At 49.1% G+C, this 22,552-nt stretch overlaps 2 protein-coding genes across 3 annotated transcripts in view; one reads left to right on the forward strand and one right to left on the reverse strand.

Moving 5' to 3' along the window:
* Positions 1-22,552, forward strand: part of LOC310694277 (uncharacterized protein) — a 160,976-nt gene that overhangs the window by 7,362 nt on the left and 131,062 nt on the right. The window lies entirely within an intron of this gene.
* CIART (circadian associated repressor of transcription) lies at positions 1,109-14,220 on the reverse strand. Of its 2 annotated transcripts, none has more exons than XM_083477218.1 (6): positions 14,066-14,220; positions 7,765-8,338; positions 6,267-6,342; positions 3,918-3,996; positions 3,220-3,349; positions 1,109-1,904 (listed from the first exon to the last, which is right to left on the reverse strand). In XM_083477218.1, the coding sequence occupies exons 2-6, from the start codon at positions 8,326-8,328 to the stop codon at positions 1,329-1,331; spliced, it is 1,425 nt and encodes a 474-aa protein (XP_083333344.1). In that variant the 5' UTR covers positions 8,329-8,338; positions 14,066-14,220; the 3' UTR covers positions 1,109-1,328. The 2 variants fall into 2 exon arrangements, with proteins under 2 accessions (XP_083333344.1, XP_083333343.1); XM_083477217.1 differs by lacking the exon at positions 14,066-14,220 and adding an exon at positions 11,885-11,905.

The raw sequence follows: 22,552 nt of genomic DNA on the forward strand, positions 1-22,552 counted from the left end.
TTAGGATTTTACCCCAGGAAATAAACTGTCACAGGGGCCGGATTAAACTGACCGCCTCCGTAAACAGACTTTGGACATGCCTGGTCCAGACCAATTCTTTTGTTGCATAAATAGCTTAAACTGGCTGTGTTAAGTATCTGCTTTGTTATGTAAGCTTGGGAGCAAAGTGTTGCCACAGAAACTAACTAGCTGGAGATCTTTCTGGAAGCCGAGAGGAGAGCACGTGTGTGTTTGGGAAACAACAGTAAGCCAGGCAGTTTTGCAACTGGGGCGGACACGGACACACACACCGCAGGACTTTTGTCTCGGGGCAGAATCCAAATTCCACACCCCACCTCCATCCCCTTCCTAAAATGCGTTTTAAAAACCAGCACACAGGTTAGTGCAGGTTGCAAAATGCTGCAGCGTAATTGCTGACAGGAGTGAGTCCTCTTCAGCATTCAATATCTCTGCTCAGAAATCTTCAGCAGTGGTCAAACCATTGTTAAAATGGTTGGATTTAGCCAAAGTGGCGAGGTTGTTTAATCATGGGAAACATCACTGTCAACTTTTACCAAAGATTGGAAACTCCTTATAGACTTTTTGCATGAAAAAGAACTTATGTTATCTGGGGTTTTGAGGAAAGAAGAAAATATTGGTTTATACAGTAGAAAGAGGAATTGTTAGGTGTTATTTTGGAACGGATGTTTTGAATCATTTTCCCCATATAGCTAACAAGAGAACTGGAAGTTTCCTTCCCTCTTTTCCTTCCCTTCCTCCGCCCCCCTCTGCTTTCATTCTTCACTCTCCCCCCTTTTGATTTGTGTTTTTTTATCTCTCTTTAAATAAAAAGATATTGGATATTCCATCTTAACGTTTCTATTATTTTCCTTCAAATCCGAATAAAATATAAAATCTGCACTGGTTGCAGATTTTCTGATGAGCCAAGTTCACGTTGTTTTTTTCTTTTATTCCAAGTTCAAGTTGTTGTTGATTTTTTCTTTTATTCCAAGGAAACCTAGTTGCTCTGAACACTCAGGAAAAGCAACCCAGGCATGGTTTTTTTTAAATAAGTAGGTTCGTGGGTGATGCACGGACAGTAGAGAAAGTAGCACACATAACAAAAACCTCATTTGGCAACCATTCACGGTGACTTTTATTGAAATCAAACATGTGGCGCTCCTGTCCTGGCGAACGGAGACCAGGCTACGCGTTGCCCCTCCGACACACATGAAATGCTTTTAAGTTAAAAAAGAAAAGGCAGAACATTTGTAAAAAGGGAAGGGGTGAACGGGATGGAGAAATAAAATAAAATTCACACATTTCGGGAGATGCCTGTCAGGCGGGCATCAGGAATCGCAGTGGTAGGCGGGTCTCCCGTCGCTGGTCGCCATGTGCCCCTCGCCCGATGTGGGCAAGTGGGGTAGAGACCGAGAGAAGCTGCTATGGGGCCCTTGACCAAGGCAGCTGCCCGCTGCCGTTGCGCCCGGCAGGCTCTGACACCGAGGTGGCTCCCTTGGGCCCGGGTTCAGCCTGTCGGTGTGGCGGCAGCTCATGGAGAGATGGGCGGGCGCCGAGGAGGTGGGGCGGCCATAGGGGTTGTTCTGGAGGAAGACGACGAGCCCATAGGCTGTGCAGTTGGGCGCCAGCAGGGTCTGCCCGAAGACGGAACTGGCCCGGCCCACGTCAGCGTTCCCCAAGGGGGGCGTCGAAATGGGCGAGGTGTGAATCCACGTCAAGTTCATGGCGGGCCAGTCGCCGCCCAGGAAGCGGGGAGTCTCCCCCAGCGGAGCGGTGGTTTTGTCGCCGGGGGAAGCCAGGTCCCCAAGGTGCGTCTGGTGGAGTTCCTCTGTGGGGGGGCTTTGTGCGGGGCCCTGGCTGGACGGCAGCTGGGTTTCGGGGAGGTTCTCCTCCATGGATGACGGCTACGCAAAAGGAAAAACAACATGGCGTCAGAGGTTGAGAGGCACAAGACTGAGAACCTAAGTAGAGCTTGTTGGATCAGGCCAAGATCAAGCCTTTTTATGTAAATAAAAATGCAATTTTATATCAATTTTAGAGTACTAAAATCCAATATAAACCACTAATAATAATAAATAATAATAATAATTTGGTATTTATACTCTGCCCATCTGGCTGTGTTTCCCCAGCCATTACTAAAATCCAATATAAACCACATTTTATAATTAATAATAATAATAATAATAATAATAATAATAATAATAATAATTTATTATTTATACCCCAGCCATCTGGCCGTTTTCCCCCAGCCACTCTGGGCGGCTTCCAACAAAATATTAAAAATACAACAAAACTTCACACATTAAAAACTTCCCGAAACAGGACTGCCTTCAGTCTTTTATCAATCTCAGATTGCAATTCAAATATATATCAATCATAAAGCCAATTATACATTTTGTGCGGCCTTCCGCTTGCTAGATTTCAAGGCGAGGTGATTTTATTTCACTCTGCTTCCGAAATTTTAATTAATCCAATTACACTGAGTCTTGATCTTAATCCCTTATCAACAGCTACAGAGTTTTTGACTTCCATTCGTATTAACACGTTTTATTTCAGCAAGAGGAGATCTGTATCCCATATATTAATGTGTGTGATGTCAAGATCAGGCCTTTCAACTTTGACCTTCTAGCTTTTTACATGCTGGGAGAATTTCCATGGGGTGGGTGGGTGGGGAGAAGTATTTAGGAAGGCCAAGCCTGGAAGGAGGCAGAGCAGGGCGACTGAGATGATCAAGGGCCTGGGAAACAAGCCTAATGAGGAGCGGTTGAGGGAGTTGGGTATGTTTAGGCTGGAGAAGGCAGAGAAGCGACCTTCAAACACGTGAAAGGTTGTTCCAGGGAAGATGGGGCAAGCCTGTTTCTGCTGCTCCAGAGCCTAAGACCTCAACCAACGGATTCAAGATAGTAAAGCGTTAAAAATCAAGATGTGGAAAATATGGAAACAACGAAGAGAGGCAGGATCGAGATTTGGAGATATGTTTCAAGGTCCAGACTAGGGGAAGTCCCCCCCCAAATAATAATAATAATAATTTGGTCTTTTTTATTTTAGTTTTTTATTTTAATTGGATTGTTTGATATGTTAATTGGATGTTTTTTATTGGAAAATTAATAAAAACGATTTAACAAAATAAAATCAAACAAAAAAACAAGATAGTGGCTGATTATTTTTGCTCAAAAGAAATACAGGAAAGCGGAAGGAGGGAATTATGCTTCATCTCACCTCGGCTGTATCGCACGAATCCTGCGCTGCTGCCACACCGCAGTCAGCGCACGCATTCCTCACGGCGATGTGAGGGAACCAGACTTTCAGCATCCTCTCCACCTGCAGCAGAGTGCCCAGGTAACGCTCCCTGGAAAGGAAAAAAGGAGAACAGGTTCGTAAACACCTGGGCCAGGCAGCCAGAAGCCCTGAAGAGCCGCTGTCGTGTCACACAGTTGGAAACAATGGGCTAGGTCAGGATTTCCCAAACTTGGGCCTCCATCTGTTTCTGGACTACAATTCCCATCATCCTTGACCTGCTAGCTAGGGATGATGGGAGCTGTAGTCCAAAAACAGCTGGAGACCCCAGTTTGGGAAACTCTTGAGAAAGATGCATCAAGAGCCGGACTTAGCATCAGGCAAATTCCACAATTCCTCATTGAATCGGTCCATTCTTTCATACCATGAGGACTAGAATCCTGCTATTATTTTTAGGGGAATCGCATGGCACGGAGGAAATGGACAGAGGAGCTTTTTCCTCCTTTTCTCGTAAGACTAGAACTCTTGGCGATTCAACGAATTCAACGATTGGAAAAAGAAAAGCACTTCTCCACAAAGAGCGTAAACTACGGAACTCCCTCCCTTTTAAAGGTTAAATCAGCCTTTAAATGCCGAACCGGAGGGGATTCCTTCCTCTCCCTTTGCTGCAAGGTTCTTACCCCATTTCTGGTTTCTGGAGGACACCAATGATGCGCTGGATGCGGTCCATGGCTACGCTCTGCTGGAAACTGCTTAGCCCTGGAAAAATCAAAGACAGAGAGAGAGAAAGATTAGTCCACCTTTCCTGGGTATTCAAAGTTGTCTCCTGATCAATAAAGGTTCACAGAGACAGGAAGGATCACGTTAAAGCAAGCAGCCAGGGGACTCACTCACTGCGTCCCCCATCAAAAAGTGTCCCCTTACAGACCTCGAAATTTACCATCCGGGGAATGGGAGCAGGCAGTGCGTGAGAACGATTTTGGAGCTGGAAGATATCCCAGCCCCTGCCATGCGGGAATTCTTATTATTACTAGGTATTACTTATTATTATTATTAGATAAAGGTACAGTGGTGCCCCGCAAGACGAATGCCTCGCAAGATGAAAAACTCGCTAGACGAAAGGGTTTTCTGTTTTTTGAGTCGTTCCACAAGACAAATTTCCTATGGGCTTGCTTCGCAAGACGAAACGTCTTGCGAGTTCTTGCGAGTTTGTTTCCTTTTTCTTAAAGCCGCTAAGCCGTTAATAGCCGCTAAGCGCCGTGCTTCGCAAGACGAAAACACCGCAAGATGAAGAGACTCGCGGAGCAGTTTAATTTCATCTTGCGAGGCACCACTGTAAAGGGACCCCTGACCATTCGGTCCAGTCGTGGCCAACTCTAGGGTTGCGGCGCTCATCTCGCTTTCTTGGCCGAGGGAGCCGGCGTACAGCTTCCGGGTCATGTGGCCAGCAGGACTAAGCCGCTTCTGGTGAACCAGAGCAGCACATGGAAACGCGCTGCTCTCCCACTGACCTACAGCTCTTTCCTTAAACATAAAGCAAGTTTCTAGCCCTCATGGTTCAGATTTTAGATAGGAAGCTGTATTATACAGACGCTTTGCTCAACTACCTTAATATTGCCTACACAGACTGGCAGCAACTCTCCCAAGGCTGCAGGCTGGGGATATTCCCAGCCAGGGGTGCGAATTTAGACTAGCTAGTACACACACTTCCATCAGGCAACTGTAGCTGCGACCTCAGAGCTCAAGGGTGGATTTCCAAGCCAGGCGAAAATGCTACAGGACTGGGGAGAAAACCCAGGGTCGGGAGGGTGCCATGGCCTCGGGGAGCGTCCCGAGGGCCAGAAACAGAAGCTCTGAGGGCCGCACACCTGGATTCGCCTCTGCAACGAAAACCGGGTTGCAAAACTTTTCGGCGTAACTTCCCCCAGGGGAATGACGATTGCTAAATCCTCACTTTTTTTCTTGGCACCCCAACCCTCAAAAAAAGACCTTTCCTCTTATCCTCCTCCGACACTCTACACTTTTCCTATTCTTCCCTTGCAGAGAAACAGGGAAAGCGTTCGCGAACCCTGCTCACCTCTCTTGCAATAGCACTGGCAAAACTGTGAGACCCCAAAAAGCCCTGAAGGGCTGCTGCCAGTCAGTGTAGACGGCACTAGCTAGATGGTGCGGCGGCCTGACTCTTGGCGAGACAGATTCCTGTGCCCTTTGGAGCTTTTAAAGCAGCAAACTGAAGAACAGAACTGAGAATCTTCCAGGGCGGCCTTGCAAAAAGGATTCCCTTTCATCCCCCAAACTGGATCTTTGAACTCTACACGTTTTCTGTGGATGGCTCCAAGTCCAGCCCACAGGAAGAGCTTACAGCACATACCTGACAGCCACAAAACTGATGCTACCTTTTTATTTTATTTTATAGGATTTACAGAACCAACACACTGCAGGGGTTGGACTAGAGGACCTTTGGGGGTCCCAACTCTAGAATTCTATGACGGGGAGGGAGGAACCCCTCAAAGTGGTTTACAATTTTTTTAAAAAAGGTTAACAACAATCTAAGGCAGCCTTTCTCAACCTGTGGGTCCCCAGATGTTATTGGACTACAACTCCCATCATCCCTGAGCTCTGGCCTTGCTAGCTAGGGGTGATGGGAATTGTAGTTCAACAACATCTGGGGACCCACAGGTTGAGAAAGGCTGAATTCTAAGGCTTTCGAAAGGTTAAAACGACACTGACTAAAAACGGATTAAAAGGAGTCTCAACGTTCTGCATGTCAGGATCTAGGCTTGTCTAAACAAAAATGTTTCCGGCAGACACTGAAAAGAGTGCAGTGAAAGCGCCGGCCTGATATTCAAGTGGCAGGGAGTTCCAAAGTGGAGGCGCTTCATGGTACATTTCAAGCCTTGCCCCACACCTGGCTGGCGACCACACAAACACAAACAGATGCTCAAATCCGAACCAACAGAAGAGGGGCGGGGAAGGAGAAGCTGAATTTCCCCAACAACTCAAAACATCCAGCTGCCAGACTTTCTTACCTCGGTCGAAGCGGCCCATCTTCAGCCGGTTGAGAAGCTCCACCAATGGATGAATGAAGCCCTGGAGTTCCAAGCACTGTGGAAAAGAGGGGAATAAAAGGAGAGAAGCGTCAGCAGACTGAAACAGGCAGGAACCTGTAATTCAGGGACCGACCCGGTGCATTGCAGGGGGTTGGAATAGATGACCCCTGGGTGCCCCTTCACGCTCTGCAAATCCATGATTCTAAGAAATGCAGATTAATGGGTCCTCTATAATGTGCACAAAGTGAGTTTTACATAACATATACGGCATTAACTACCGTATCTTTTGCTCTATAAGACTCACTTTTTCCCTCCTAAAAGGTAAGCGGAAATGTGTGTGCGTCTTATGGAGCGAATGCAGGCTGCGCAGCTATCCCAGAAGCCAGAACAGCAAGAGGGATTGCTACTTTCACTGCGCAGTGATCCCTCTTGCTGTTCTGGCTTCTGAGATTCAGAATATTTTTTTTTCTTGTTTTTCTCCTCCAAAAACTAGGTGCGTCTTGTGGTCTGGTGCGTCTTATAGAGCGAAAAATGCGGTGATTTTTAAATTGATTTTACTACCAAGCATGTTCATTCTCATTTATTTTTTATAACTAAGCACCTCCTGTTAAGTTACGGAGACAGGAAAATTGCACATAGGACCCTCAACCCCGTAAGCACGACAAATCCTGATTACAATGCCCTCTCTCGCTGTTACGATATCGCTCGGCATCGCCAAGGGATGGGCAATACAGCCGTACCTTGGAAGTTGAGCGGAATCAGTTCTGGAACTCCATCCGACTTCCAAAATGTTCAGAAACCAAAGTGCGGCTTCTGATCGGCTGCTGGAAGCTCCTGAAGCCAATCAGAAGCTGCGTCGGACAAAAAGAACGTTCCAAAAGAACGTTCAAAAACCGGAACATTCACTTCCAGGTTTTGATCATTCGGAAGTCAAGGCGTTTGAGATCCAAGAAACGAATTTATCTGTCTTCCAACATCATGATATATCATCAGCTAAATAAGGCATCGGCTGACTCCACGCTCGTTCCCACAGTGTGATTTTGGCCCAGCACACAAACGTGACGATTTGCGATAAAGTGGTACCTCGGGTTAAGAACTTAATTCGTTCTGGAGGTCCGTCCTTAACCTGAAACTGTTCTTAACCTGAAGCACCACTTTAGCTAATGGGGCCTCCCGCTGCCGCCAGAGCACGATTTCTGTTCTCATCCTGAAGCAAAGTTCTTAACCTGGGGTACTATTTCTGGGTTAGCGGAGTCTGTAACCTGAAGCGTCTGTAACCCGAGGTACCACTGTACATCGAAAGGCCGGAAATTATGAAACCGGTATCACAATGTGGACTTCGGACCGATTTTTGGAGGATGTATCGATATATCGCCTAGCCCTAGCATCACCTATGCGCTCCCCACCCATCCTGAGGGCTAGAAGCTTGCGTTTTGATTTTGTGAATCTACTGACTCCGCCATCTTTGGCCACTGACCTTCTGTGCGAAGATATGGTCCCTCTCGGTCCAGCAAGGAGAACGTACATCCTCGCGGTCCGCCACATGGTTTCTCTGCCTCTTTACTCCACGGAGAGGCGGCTGCGCTGCGTATGGGTGGGGCTGGACGCCCCCATTCTGGCACCTGCCGCTCTCTGCCCGTCTTCGGCCCGCAGGATTCCTCCGCAGGCCGCTGCCCGTACCCGCCAAGCGGCTATAGTACGCCTCGTTGACGGCCGCCGGGTGATGGCAGCAAGGTCCCGTAGTCCCTAGCCTGGCCGCAGCCAGCAAACCGAGCGGCTTCCTCGTCCGGCGATTGCGCTCCCGGCAAGGCAGGCTTGGAGTAGTCCGCCCCAGCGGTTCCGGGGAGAAGAGGAAAGCCTGCCGGCCTGGGTAGGCACCCCTACGGTGCTTCAGGTGCTCCTTCTCCGCATCGCTCCCGCCGTCTGAGAAGACGTCAAAGTCGGCGCTGCGGTCGTCGTCGTCCTCACTCGTGGCGCTTTCGACGGAGTACAGAGACTCGCCGGAAGAGACGCTCTTTGAGGAAGAATCCATGGCTGCCATTGAGAAATATCTGCGGCAAAGGAAAAACATGGGAAAAGTTAACCAACGCAGCTTGCAGACAGGCAGTTAAGAAAACATTTAGCATTGTTACTAACAACAATAACCAATTTTTCACATGGCACTTTTGGAACTTGCTGCTTGTTGACATCAGGCAAATGGCTCTTTTCAGAGCCTGCTAAAACCCTTTTTTTGTTTAGACGAGCTTCTGTACAGGCAGGTGGAATGCTAAGGCATGTTCCAGTCTGTTTTTTAGTTTATTTATTCCCGGTTTTATTTATTTTGCCTATTTATTAAATGTGTAAACCACCCTTCCTCTGAAGAGCTCTGGGTGACTCACAGCACAACAACACAAAATAAAAACAAAATATGCATCACAAGAACAGAACAAGCGCATTATCCCTACTCCCACAAGCACAATTTAAAAGGATGTAGAATATTAATCAGCAAAGAGTTGCTTTCCTGACAAGTTTTCTCCCCTTGGTAAACCACTCTGAGGTTTTTTGGGTGATCAAACAGCGTAAATCTTGTGAAACAAAAAATAAATAAATGTTGGTTTATATCCCGCCTTTCCCCCCCCCAGATTTGGACTCAAGACGGCTTGCACAAATTAAAAGAACACAGGTAAAATATAAAAAAGCTAAAAACCTACAAAAGACAACTGCTAAAAAAAAGTAACTACACTCTAGTAGAATTAGAACAAGATAAAAAAATTAAAATACACTTGGATTCTGTGCCCAAGTTTTAAGTAATTCCTCAAAAGACAGGCCCCTCCAACCTAAATTAGTAACTACATTAGTAATTACTGATTACATTAGTAATTTAGTCAGCACAGGCCAGCCGACTTTATAAAATGTAAATAGCCACATAAAATAAACGGGGAAGCACTTTTTTTTAGTGGCTAAGCAGCCATTTTGCAAGCTGGATCAGGCCAATGGCCCATCTATAGTCCAACATCCTGGTCTCAAGGTAGCCAAATACCCACAAAAGCTGGGAAACAAGATAGACTGCCCCTGGACCTGGAGGTTCCATAAGAACACCGGAAGAGGTGAATCAGTCCAGTGACTCAACCAGTCCAGCGTCCTGTTCTCACAGTGACCAACCCGATGCCCCAAGGGGAAACCTCAAACAGGATCCAAACACAGGAGCAACGCAGCGTCCATCAACCGGAATTGAAAAGCACCGCTGCCTCCAGCTGTGTTGACAGAGTGCGGCCACCCTGGCTGGCAGCCATCGGTAGCCCTCTGTTCCTCCATTTAATTTGTCCAATCCTCTCTTAAAACCATCCGAGCTGGTGCACATCGCTGCTTCCAGTAGCAGTGAGTTCCGCAGTCTAACTGCACGAAGAAGTCCTTTCTCCTATCCTCCCCGAATCTCCCAGCGTTCTGGCGTTGGGAGAGAAACTCGACCCACTGTAGCCCTACCTCAAAGGGGTGTTGCTGCACCCTCACTTGTGGGAAGATCTCCTGCACAGCCACCCGGGCAGAACCCACAGAGTATGGGGGGAGAGAGAGAGAGAGAGTGCCACGCACCTCTCCGTCCACAACCCGGTGACGCCACGACTTCTGCACACACGATGCCCTGCTTATTGCCCACTGTGTCCTCCCCAGGACTGAGCATAACAACCAGTTTCAAAAGTGGAGGAAGAGATTTGCACCCGCGCCCTGTCCTCCGGAGGTTTGGATCCACGGCGCGCTTCCTGAACAACAGCCAGCCTCGTGGCAGGCCACGCATCCCGTCAAAGTAGGTCAAGGATCGGTGCCAAGTCGGGCTCCGCCAAGGATTCAAAGAAAAAGAGGGCAGCTACCCGCAGCTGCTCCTCCTGCTCAGAGTAGACCCACTGTGGTTAACCAATGTGGGTAGCTCAGCTGCCACTAGATTCCAAGGGGGCAGGGAGGATGCAACTCAGAGCTCAGGCTCCAAATAAGCCCTACTCAAGAGTAGACCCACCGAAATGGACAAATTAAAGTTAGGGGTATTTGATTTCACTGGGTTTACTCCTGCGCAGAGACAACCTGGGGCGTTCCCCGGAGGTCTTCCTCCTTCCCAACAGCCCTCAGATATTTCGGGTTCTCCCCACCCTCTGGGGTCGAAGATATAAACCTATCCGATCCGTAAAATAGACAGGTCTCTTGTGGTTTCGGAGAATATGCACCTGTGAAAATGCCCTCCACCCTTGTTGCACTGAGTGGACAGAGAAATAAAGTTTATAGGTTTGGGCAGGTAAGCTTAAAGCCATTGAGATAAACTAAGTTTCTAGTCCTCAGGATCCTGAGCAAAGGGCTAGCTTTAAATAGGAGCAAAGGAAGCTCACTGGGTCCACTCAGCTCAGCAGACACTGACTGGCAGCAGCGCTCCAGGGTTCCAGGGAGGGAGTCTCCCAGCCAGCCCTTCCGGGAGACGCCTTCAGGACTCGAACCCAGAACCGATGATGCATGGTGCAGAGAAAGTGGGCAGAGAAACGGGTTTCTCCCTTCTCCTCTCTCGGAACACCAGAACTCGAATTCAGGACAGATAAAAAGCCCTTCTGCACTCAGTTAAACTATGGAACTCCCTCCCAGAGATGGCCAGCAATTTAGGAGGAGGGGAGGGCTTCCGATGGCTGCTAGTCACAACACAGGTGGAGGCTTCTAAAAGCAGTTTATGGAAACCGCAGGAGGGAAGAGAGCTGCTCTTGGGTTCGAATCCTACTTGCGAGTTTCCCACAGGGGCGTGAGATAAGCCACTGCTATCGATTTCTCCACCACGGAAATGCTGCGACGGAAATAAAGCCATTGGTCCGAGGGAACTCTGCGCACTTAATGCGGGCGTTGGGGTGGGCTAGTGACTCTGAGCACATCAGCCGGGCGCCTGGGCTTCTCTCTACGCAAGCAGACCATGTGCCCCCACCTCCTGCCTCCGATGATGCGCAGCCAAAAGATACATGCAGCCAGGCTATCAAAGGGGCAGAGATTTTCTGCCGCACACATTTCCCCCCCACAAATAATTACATCAGCGAGAAAGCCTCTGTTTTGTTTTTAAAAATATCCTCCTTTTGCCTTGCTTTTCCCTGGGTACCAGAGCTGCAAATCCCATTGGCCATTTGCTTCCCGGTTCCCCATTCATGCATACAGCCCTCCCAGTAAATCAGAGCCATTCATCAGCAAATCAGAAGGTGGCTTAACCCTCTGTTGCCCAAGAAGATTTGAGAAGCTCTTTTTTGTGCAGAGCATAAACGGTGGAACTCGCTGCCACATGAGGCAGCGATCGCCACTAACCCAGGCGGCTTTAGAAGAGGATTGGAAAATTCATGGAGGAGGAGAAGGCTAGGGGCCACGGATTTTGATTTTACACACACCAAAAAAGAGAGAACAGGGTGCCCTAACTCTTGCTCCCTGGAAATCTGTCTTGCTACCCAACAAGATCTGGGAATATGAGGCAAGACAGGATATGGGAATGCTGCAACAGAGACCGGACCTCTGTCAGGGATGCTGGAAGTTGCAAAATTCCAGCACTGAACTGGGAAAATGATAGGTACTGGCTGACCCCCAAACCACATTCAATTTCTTATGATTCTTACGTATTTCTGGTGGTTGGCATGCTCATGATAAATAAGGATAAAAATCAGGTATCAGTCAAATTCCAGAAAATATGGAGTAAATCCTATAGGTGAGATTCACCTATCAGTAAATAAATACCTAAGTGCACACCTTTTTTTTGCTGCTGCAAAGCTGCACACTTACTTCAGAGAAAGCCCCACTGAAGCCAGTGAGGTTTACTCCTGGGTAAAAACATGCTTGAAGTCTGAGCTGCAGGGCAGGCAGGAGGTTTTGAGTGTTGCTAGTAGGAGCACAAAGAGTTTCCAAAGGCAGCAATGGGGCTTACTCCTGAGTAAGCATGCACAGGATCAGGTGCACGGGAAGGAACCCTTTCTGCTGCTGCTACTACAACAGCTTGCGACTGAAAAAGCTTAGCATCCCGTTTCTCCACAACCCCAATTGTTTCCAAAAAGCCCATAAGTGGGTCATGGAAAAGGAGTAGCTGGACTTCAGTGCTAAATTGCTCCTGAACAGAGAGGCTCTACTTAGCTGTTCTGGTTAATAGCCGCTCATCAAATTATTAGACACAAACTTGTCTAACCTCTCACTGCTGTTGCCACATCTTGCGGCAGTGAAGGTTAATATTATTACTTAATAATAGTAAATCAGCAACACAACACCAACTGTAGAATTCATCGAACGCAAGATGCCATCCTTGTGAATGTATCTAACAACTTCCTTGAACTATTCCTGGAACTGTCTGGATAAGGCCAGGAAAGTGAGATTGTGTGTGAGAAACAGACAGAACCCAAACTTTCTCCCCGTTTGCAAACATGTTATCTGTCTGGTCGGCTGGTCCTAAGCGCCACAGGCAGGCAAGCAGCTATCGATGAACTTGCAGGCTGCTATAGCTATAAAGCCAATATTTAATATATATATATATACCCACAAAGAAATCTTAAAAGGTGTTTTCACAAAGCCAAATAAAAGGAAGAGTCTGTAACCATTCACAGGGATCAGGTCCCATCTGGACTTATTTCTGAGCAGGCAAACAAAGAATTTCAGCAAACAGGTCAGGATCCACCTATATTTTTAGCATCAGTGAGAGTTATCTATGCATCTTTAAAAAAAACAACAACAACCTGCGACACTAAAGCATTAAATGACTAGCAAATTTTTAAGGTATACCAGAACATGCTCATATTATTATTATTATTTTTAATAAGTCTGCAGACATCAACCCAACGGAGCCTGCAAATCCTTTTCCAGGCAGGACTTAAGATTTTATGACTAGTGTTCGCAAGTTTATAGCATACAATAAAACGCTTTATTTGCATAAGGCGTAGTAAAAAGAACAGACGCAAGTCTATCTGTACATTTATAGGGAGGGCGCCCCAAAGCGCTGCAAACGAAGTCAAATCGCATTCCTTTCTTTGAGCACAACTGCAAATATTTCAAAAAAATTACGTATCTACACTGCAAAAATTAAACAAGTCACAAACAAATGAGTAGCTGCATAGGATCTAAGCTGGCTAGCTGTCCATTCCGTCTTTACTCCCAGGTAGGCATGCAATCCTAGACCCCCGGCCAACCTGGGAATCAAAGCCCCACAAAACTCAAACCGACTTTCTTCTGACATAAATGGTTGTGACGTCAGTTCAGATGTCAATTCCAATCCTAATGACCTAAAAGGGGGCGCTTTGGGTGGGCGACTGTACATAAATTTCTCCCGATCCTTCCCCATACCACTAATCCGACCCCTTTCGCCTCCTTCTCCGGCCCCGATTCATCCGCCGCCCCCGACCCCGACCTCCCCAATGCAGAGATCGGAAACACCACCAGACTACGGACGAGTTCCCGAAAATAAAAGGAACCGAGAGATAATCCGGATTCCTCCTCCTCCTCCGCTACGGCTCCCCATATCCCCCATTGCTGCACCGAAAGCTCTGAAATCATAAAGTGCACTCTGCACGCGCTCAGAGGCAGCTCGCCTTGGCCGCGAATGTTCCGCAGATGCAGAAAACCTGCTTCAATTCTAAAAGCATCTATAATATATACATACGTATTTACACTCGTATTATAGAATAGCATATAATAAATAAGTAGTATATATTAGTATATACAGTATATATAAAAGCAGGGTTGTGGCTCTGAGCCCCCCAGCCGGCAGGATCCGGGCCGGGGCTCCGAAGCGGAGGCTCCCTCCGCAGCGATCTACTCACCAGCTCCTCTCGGCGGCTCTGAGCTCCTGGCTTCCCGGCTCAGCCTCTACACCAAGGCGGGCGCAGGAGCCCAGGCGCGCCGGGCTCAGGGCAGGCGCCACGCGGCCACGTGCGGCGCCGCACGTGCTGCCCGGGCCCCGCCCCGCTCGCCTTTCATCCGCCCCCCGTGGAACGCCCAGCCGATACATTGTAGCGCGGCCCTCCCCCGCCTCCGCGTTCCGAGCGCCCCCATTGGCCCTCCGCGCTCCGGCTCCGCCCAATCCCCCCGCCGCCCCGCGCTCGGATTGGCCAGGCCGGGAGGAGCGAGGGCGCAGGCTGCTACACGTGGCCTGCACGGGAGAGAAAGAGAGAGAGCGGAGGGCTGGCGGTGGGGTGGCCCGCCCCGTGTCTGGGGCCGGCGGCTTCCGCACGTGGCAGCGGCGTGCCAGCCGGAGTCAGGGAGGCGAGGCAAGCAGGCAGGGCGGGGAGGAGGAGGAGGAGCCAGGGAGGGAAAATCTCTGGGGTGGAGACCCTGATGTAAGAAGAAACATGGGGGGGGGGGGAGTGGGAGGGCTAAGACATGGGTAGATGGATGGTCAGTGGGGCAGGGACCCAAATATCAAAGCAAAAGGGGGGGGGGTCGAGAAGGCGGGGAGGAGGAGGAGGAGCCGGGGTCGCTGAAGAGCCGTTACGACTCGCTAAACAAGCTATAGCTTAGCGCCCCGCTATCTTGGGCCCCCCCAAAAAATTACAGTGGTACCTCAGGTTACAGACGCTTCAGGTTACAGACTTTGCTAACCCAGAAATATTACCTCGGGTTAAGAACTTTGCTTCAGAATGGGAACAGAAATTGTGTTACGGCGGCAGCAGGAGGCAGTGGCGTAGCGTGGGGGGTGCAGGGGGGGCCGGCCGCACCGGGCGCAACATGGGGGGGGCGCGCGCTCGTACTTGCAGCTCTCTGCCCCCTGCTAAAATCCATGGGTTAGGGGGTGCAAATTACTTGCCTTGCCCCGGGTGCTGACAACCCACGCTACGCCACTGGCAGGAGGCCCCATTAGCTAAAGTGGTGCTTCAGGTTAAGAACAGTTTCAGGTTAAGAAGGGACCTCTGGAATCAATTAAGTACTTAACCCGAGGTACCACTGTAAAGGGGGGAAAAACCCTGGATGTACATTTCTAAAATATAAGATAAAAAACAAAATAAAACCTACATACAGTTTGAGCTTAATACAGTCACACCTCGTTGCGGACCGCTGAAACCAGGAAGTACCAGAATGGGTTACTTCTGGGTTTCAGCGGTCGTGCATGAGCAGAAGCGCTAAATCGTGCTTTGCGTAGCGCCAAATCGCAACCCGCACATGCACAGATGCAGGTTGCGAATGCTGTGGGTTGCGAACATGATTACTGTAATACACTTCTTCTTAATGGTAAAAGTAAAGGTGAAGGGACCCCTGAACATTAGGTCCAGTCGTGGCCGACTCTGGGGTTGCGGCGCTCATCTCGCTTTATTGGCCGAGGGAGCCGGCGTAGAGCTTCCGGGTCATGTGGCCAGCATGACTAAGCCGCTTCTGGTGAACCAGAGCAGCGCACGGAAACGCCGTTTACCACTGTTTTTGTGTGTTGAATATAGGCTATATGGTAATTTATGGACCCATTACTTACATCATAGGAGCCTACACAACGCAAAATACTGTTGCTGTATGTAGGTTTTATTTTATTTGTTTTTTATCTTATATTTTGGAAATGTATATCCAGTTTTTTCCCCTTTAATTTTTTTGGGGGGCCTTAAGGGAGTGGGGCCATAAGCTATAGTTTGTTTAGCTTATACGTAAATCTGGCACCGCTTGTAGCAACGAAACTCCCTGAAAAAAATAATAACCATTCAATAGGTGAAGAAAAAACAAACACCCTCCTTGTCTTTTGTCGGCCCTGAACGTAAGGACCACCCCGCTTCCGGAACCTTTAATTATCCCTGTCCTTGTTTTGAAAAGTCCCTTCGTCAGCAATGAAATTGCCGGCTGCGTCAGGAAAGGTATGCACCGGAATTATTTCTAGTCTGCTTATTAAAATGTTCTTGCATCGCCAAGCAGAGAACACAGCTTTGAATAAATAAGAAAAATGGGTGGCAGTTTTAAGCAAGAGGCGGTGGTGTTGCTACATGAGACAGGCTAGGACTGGATCGCTTCTGCAAAACAGGAACTACTTCCCTGCTTTGATGGCTGCAGAAGGGAATTAGCTGTATTGGGAGCTGCCAGACCACTGAGGTCCATCTACGGTAACTCAGGGGTAGGCTAACTCCGGCCCTCCAGATGTTTGGGACTACAATTCCCATCATCCCTGACCACTGGTCCTGTTAGCTAGGAGTGATGGGAATTGTAGTCCCAAACATCTGGAGGGCCGGAGTTTGCCTATGCCTGATCTAGCTCATTACAGTGGTGCCTCGCAAGACGAAAAGAATCCGTTCTGTGATTCTCTTCGTCTAGCGGTTTTTCCGTCTTGCGAAGCAAGCCCATTGAAGGATTAGCGGATTAGCGCTATTAGTGCTATTAGCGGCTTTTAGTGGCTTATCTGCTGATCGGATCAGCTGATAAGCGGCTTAGCGGCTTAGAAAAAGGGGGGGGGAGGAAAAAAACCAGCAGGAACTCGCAAGACATTGTCGTCTTGCGAAGCAAGCCCATAGGAAATTCGTTTTGCGAAGCACCTCCAAAACGGAAAACTCTTTCGTCTAGCGAGTTTTCCGTCTTGCGAGGCGTTCGTCTTGCGGGGCACCACTGTACTGTGACTGACAAGGGCTCTCCAGGGTTTCAGAAATGGGGGGCATTCCCAGCCCTTAAGATGCTACCAGAAATTTAATTGCATATTCACCAGTGATTTATTTGTGGTGCCAGCAATAAATTATTATTTTTAATTAAAAAAAATGGAACCCCCATGAGCAGGGGCAGTCTATCTCCATTTTTTGCTCATCATCATTTTTTAATCATTGCTGATGTGGCCTTCGATGAAGCTCCTCCGGATTTCCCTAAGGACCTTTGAAAGCCATTGCCACATCCTGTGGGAGTTCCACAGGTGAACCTCGTATTGCGTCGAAAACCAGATCTTGCGTAAAGAACTTCTCCTGCCCATGGAAAATCAAAGGGCGGCTCTGTGCCCTCATGACCCACTTCTGGGACTTCCTGGAAACATTGCCGGCTGCTGTGGGGTGCTGCCCTAGATGGCCCAGGTGACTTTGACGCAGGAGAGCTCCCACTCTGTTGTTCCTGCAATTCCTGCCCCCCCCCCCACTTTCCACAGAGCCAAACCTGTTGCTCCTCTGCCTCGCTGCCCCACAGCCAAGCTCTGGTTCCACCTCTCAGCTCCTCCCCACTGATCCAAGCAGGTCAGGATGTTCCAGCAGTCTTGACACAGTAAGGCTCCTCCAGCAAAAGCGAGTCACTTTGCTGTTACGCCTTAGTTTGGAACAAAAGGAGCTGAGTCAGACCTCTGGGTTCATTTACTTCAGCATTGCCAGCACTGACTGGCAGATACTCCCCAGGGTTCCTGGAAAAGGCTTGAACCCCGGGGACCTTTTCTGCAGGAAAAGCAGGCTCTTTGAGCTTTCCCTGTGAAATGAAGTAAGGTTCTAGTCCTCTAGTTACACCTAAGTATGGAGCAAAAGGAGCTGAATCAGACCTCCGGGCCCATTGAGCTCAGCATTCCCGACACTGACTGGCAGCAACTCCCCAGGGTTTCCGGAAAAGGCTTGAACCCCTGGGACCTTTTCTGCAGGAAAAGCAGGTTCTCTGAGCCTTCCCTGTGAAATGAAGTAAGATTCTATTCCTCATGAATAAAGTCAGAGCAATTGGCCCATCAAGCTCAGTATTGTCTACACGGACTGGCAGCAGCTGTCCGGGGTTTCAGGCAGGGTAGAACAGACCGAGTTCAGAGATGTCGGCTGCTGTAACCACTCTGCTACACTCCTGTTTCCAAAAACCTATTGCAGGCTTCCTCAACCTCGGCCCTCCAGATGTTTTGAGACTACAATTCCCATCATCCCTGGCCGCTGGTCCTGCTAGCTAGGGATCATGAGAGTTGTAGGCCAAAAACAGCTGGAGGGCTGAGTTTGAGGAGCTTGACCTATTGTGTGGAGACTGTCCTTAGCAGGCCAGTGGAAATTCTCTATGGATCTATTTGAGCTTCAGATATTTCACAGTAGCTCAGGTGTTATATCTTAGTAAAGGTAAAGGGACCCCTGACCATTAGGTCCAGTCGTGGTCGACTCTGGGGTTGCGGCGCTCATCTCGCTTTATTGGCCGAGGGAGCCGGCGTACAGCTTCCGGGTCATGTGGCCAGCAGGACTAAGCCGCTTCTGGCGAACCAGAGCAGCGCACGGAAATGCCGTTTACCTTCCCTCCGGAGAGGTACCTATTTATCGACTTGCACTTTGTGCTTTCGAACTGCTAGGTTGGCAGGAGCAGGGACCGAGCAACGGGAGCTCACCCCGTGGCGGGGATTCGAACCGCCGACCTTCTGATTGGCAAGTCCTAGGCTCTGTGGTTTAACCCACAGCGCCACCTGCACCCCTAATTCACAGTAGCTCATGTGTTATCTCTTAGTACTTCCTCTCAAAAGCCCTGGAAGGTAGGACAGAATGATGCCCCTCCAGCAGGGAGAGGACTGGAGCGGCTTGCTTAAGATATCGTGACTCAATAGCCCCTCTGCACGCCGCACGGCAAGCTCCGCAAATATTTATTACCATTATTAAAGCTGCAACATTTTTATTTTCCAAAAAATACAAACTTCCACTGTGCCCATTCAGAAGGAACCCTCACTGAAGTCACTGGGACTTAACTCCCAGCTAAGTGCGTATGCCAGGGTGGTGAATTAATTGGTGTGCCCAATTAATCAGGCAGCTCTGTGTGTGTGTAGATGTCTATAAATACTAATAGATAATATATTAATTTTTCCTTCTCTGACACACAGGGGGGAGTTCAATGTCTGTTGCACCGCATCTCAAAATGAATTATGCTTCCTCCTTTGGAAATATATAGATTACTCATATTCAAACGTGCCCAACAGGTTAATTAACTAAAATGCCATCAACCACTTGGCAGTTCTCATTTTTATGCATCTGTTTTATGTGCAGAGGGAGGAATTGGAGGGGGGTGGAGAATCTTATTGGTGTTCCACTTCTGTTTTTTGAAAGCAATCTTCTAGTCCTCATTGTGGATAAAAACAGAGAAGTGTGGGCAGCTTCTGGTGAGGGCTCCTGCTAGCGCGGTCGTCTAGCTAATAATTGCAACGGAAGCTGGTGTGCAGGAGAGTGGATTGTACCCCATTAGGCTTGTACCCCGAAATGAACCCTCTTGCCCTCTAGACCAGGGGTCAGCAAACATTTTCAGCAGGGGGCTGGTCCACTGTCCCTCAGACCTTGTGGGGGGCTAGACTATAATTTGGGGAAAAAATAATGAACAAATTCCTATGCCCCACAAATAACCCAGAGATGCATTTTAAATAAAAGGACACATTCTACTCATGTAAAAACATGCTGATTCCCAGACCATCCGTGGGCCGGATTTAGAAGGTGATTGGGCTGGATCCGGCCCCCAGACCTTAGGTTGCCTACCCCTGCTCTAGACCATCATTCCTTCTAACAGTGAACTCAAATGGTGAGTGCTGATTCAAAAAGGGGTACTAAGCAGGGGCCTTGGAGAAACATGGGGGTGATACTTGTGGGTCGTAGTAAGAAATATACGCAGCAACATTTTGCTGCAGCGCAGCCAATATTTATTGATTCAGCGCACTTGTAAACCCACCACAGGAGTTTCGCCATGATGGAAGAATCACCTTTTTTGGAGCGCCGGCATCATGTGGTTTTTTCTTTTCTTCAGGCATCCCGTTCTCTTTCCGGTTGCCGCCCTTTGCGCATTAGCGCATGCTCCGTCACCCCAGCCCGAATGAAAGCGACAGGGAGACCCCTCCCCTGCGCAGCAAGCCCATTCTCAAAAGGAGGGAGCGTAATTGTGAATGACTCTCCGCCAATCGCAGCGGCGGCTTCGTGATTCATTAAGTTCCTCCCGCTGGCTCGTCTGAGAAAGTCGTAAGGGCAAGCGGCGCATCGCTGAGCATGGAGTAGCGTGACTCTGCCAGCAGAAACTGGCCACTGATTTTAAAAATGTCTGACTCGCCTTTGCTGCCGTAAGTTGTCATCACCATCAGGGTAGCTGAAGCAAATCTGAAGAAGTTGTTGTCCCCCTCCATTTCATCCTACGAACTGCTCCCTCCCTCATCTCTCCATGGTCTATGTTTACTTATTCCATTGCATTTGAATCCAATCTTTTTCTCCAAAGAACTCAACCTGGTGTACCACTTTCTCATTTAATGAGATGTCTTTTTTGGCCACAGTGACACACACGCCTTAGTTACTTCCATTTGGGTGACTGATGCGGGTGGCACTGTGGGTTAAACCACAGAGCCTGGGACTTGCCGATCAGAAGGTCGGTGGTTCAAATCCCCGCGACGGGGTGAGCTCCCGTTGCTCAGTCCCAGCTCCTGCCATCCTAGCAGTTTGAAAGCACATCAAAGTGCAAATAGGTACCACTCCAGTGGGAAGGTAAATGGCGTTTCCGTGCGTTGCTCTGGTTCGCCAGAAGCGGCTTAGTCATTCTGGCCACATGACCCGGAAGCTGTACGCCGGCTCCCTTGGCCAATAAAGTGAGATGAGCACCGCAACCCCAGAGTCAGTCACAACTGGACCTAATGGTCAGGGGTCCCTTTACCTTTATCTTTATTCTTCATTTATTTGAAAGCTGCCTTGAGTTCCTGTCGGGGGGGAAAGGTGGCATGAATAAACCAACAACATTCTGTTGCAGCAACACTTGCTGAGTCCAAGGGGGCAGGGGAGAGCTTTGATTTCCCCCCCAGCAAGGTCGCACACCAAGATGTGGCTTTGGCAAGCCCTCAAGAGGCTCGCAATGCGCCACACCGCAAATTCCGCTGATTAGCCGTTGCAATAACACTTCTCTATCCAAACTCCGGAATTTGTTACATAACTGGCAGGTCGTAAAGTTTTATGGCCCTTTCTGTTTTAAGAGAGTGGGGGGAGATATTCCCGCCCTGAGCGAAGGGAACACTGCGTTCCTGTTCGACATCAGCCTCTCCCAAGCCAGCTGCCTGGAACAGAGCGGTGAGTCAGCAGCAGCATCGCGCCATCGAGGGAGATAATTTTTTTCCCCTTCCAAAAACAAAAAACTGCTGCTAAGTTTGGCAGCTCCGTTGACAGGCTCTGGCTGTTGGCCACCAGAGCAATGGCAACAGACCGGCAACAGTTTGCTGACCCCTTCCTTGGAGACTGGTGACTGGAGCAATGTAAAATGAGTCAGGCTGGATCCGGCCCGCCTAGTGCAATATCCTGTTCTCAAAGTGGCTCATCGGATGCTTCAGTGAGGAGCCCTAAGCAGGGCAGGAGTGCAACAACACACTCAACCAATTGCAAGTGTTATTGTCAAGCGCACTGCCTCTGACGAGGGAGGAAGGACATGGCCATAGCCTGATTAATACTACAGTGGTACCTCGGGTTACAGACGCTTCAGGTTACAGACTCAGCTAACCCAAAAATAGTACCTCGGGTTAAGAACTTTGCTTCAGGAAGAGAGCAGAAATCGTGCTCCGGCGGCGCAACGGCAGCAGGAGGCCCCATTAGCTATAGTGGTGCTTCAGGTTAAGAACAGTTTCAGGTTAAGTAAGGACCTCCGGAAAGAATTAAGTACTTAACCCGAGGTACCACTGTATAAGAGAACAAGTTCCCTAGCACAATGGTCACTGTTTTTCCAGGTTGATACGGTATTTATTTAGCCAATGATGCAGCTGTTTCTGGGGCAGCTCAGTAGTTTATAGCAGCCCTTGCACCTGATGCTCACTGAATGATAGGGTGGCCACCTATGCATCGGGGAAAACAAGGGCCAGAGATCTTATGTCCTTAGTGAGGTTTCCACAGGAGAACCTCCCAGTAGATATGTTCCCCAGTGACGTAGCGTGGGTTGTCAGCACCCGGGGCAAGGCAAGTAATTTGCGCCCCCTAACCCATGGATTTGCGCCCCCTAACCCGTGGATTTGCGCCCCCTAACCCTAACCCCAGATGTTGCACCCGGTGCGGCCGGCCCCCCCTGCACCCCCCACGCTACGCCACTGATGTTCCCTATGGGAATCACCACTGCATCTTCCCCTGTCTTGCCTTTAATGGTGGTACCCCAAACCCACAGCCTCACCATGACTTGTGGTGGGGCCTCGTCTGCCCCGGATGCCTGGGTTCCCCCGCCTTGCTACAGATTGAAGACCACCAGGCAGGTTGGATGGATTCCGGAGGGAGGCAAGGAGTGATTGTCTCGCTCGGGTGGCTATGCCAAGCACGAGTCTTCTAGGACAGGGTGTGTGTCTTTGTGTGTGTGTGTGTGTGTGTGTGTGTGTGTGTGTGTGATTGGAGACAGGGCAGGGAAGGAATCACATCGTGAAGGAAGGGCACGGCAGCAGCAAA

Source organism: Podarcis liolepis (genome assembly GCF_965112155.1).
Source record: "Podarcis liolepis genome assembly, chromosome: 15".
NCBI lineage: Eukaryota > Metazoa > Chordata > Lepidosauria > Squamata > Lacertidae > Podarcis > Podarcis liolepis.

Bases quoted from the DNA above. Each gene is read 5' to 3' on its own strand.
- CIART (XM_083477217.1), bottom strand. From the start codon at position 11,904: ATGCCAACCACCAGAAATAC. The intron at 8,339-11,884 runs GTAAGAATCATA...CCTTTGCCGCAG, and splicing joins ATGCCAACCACCAGAAATAC to ATATTTCTCAATGGCAGCCA. The intron at 3,350-3,917 runs GTAAGAACCTTG...TTTCCTTTCCAG, and splicing joins CTCCAGAAACCAGAAATGGG to GGAGCGTTACCTGGGCACTC.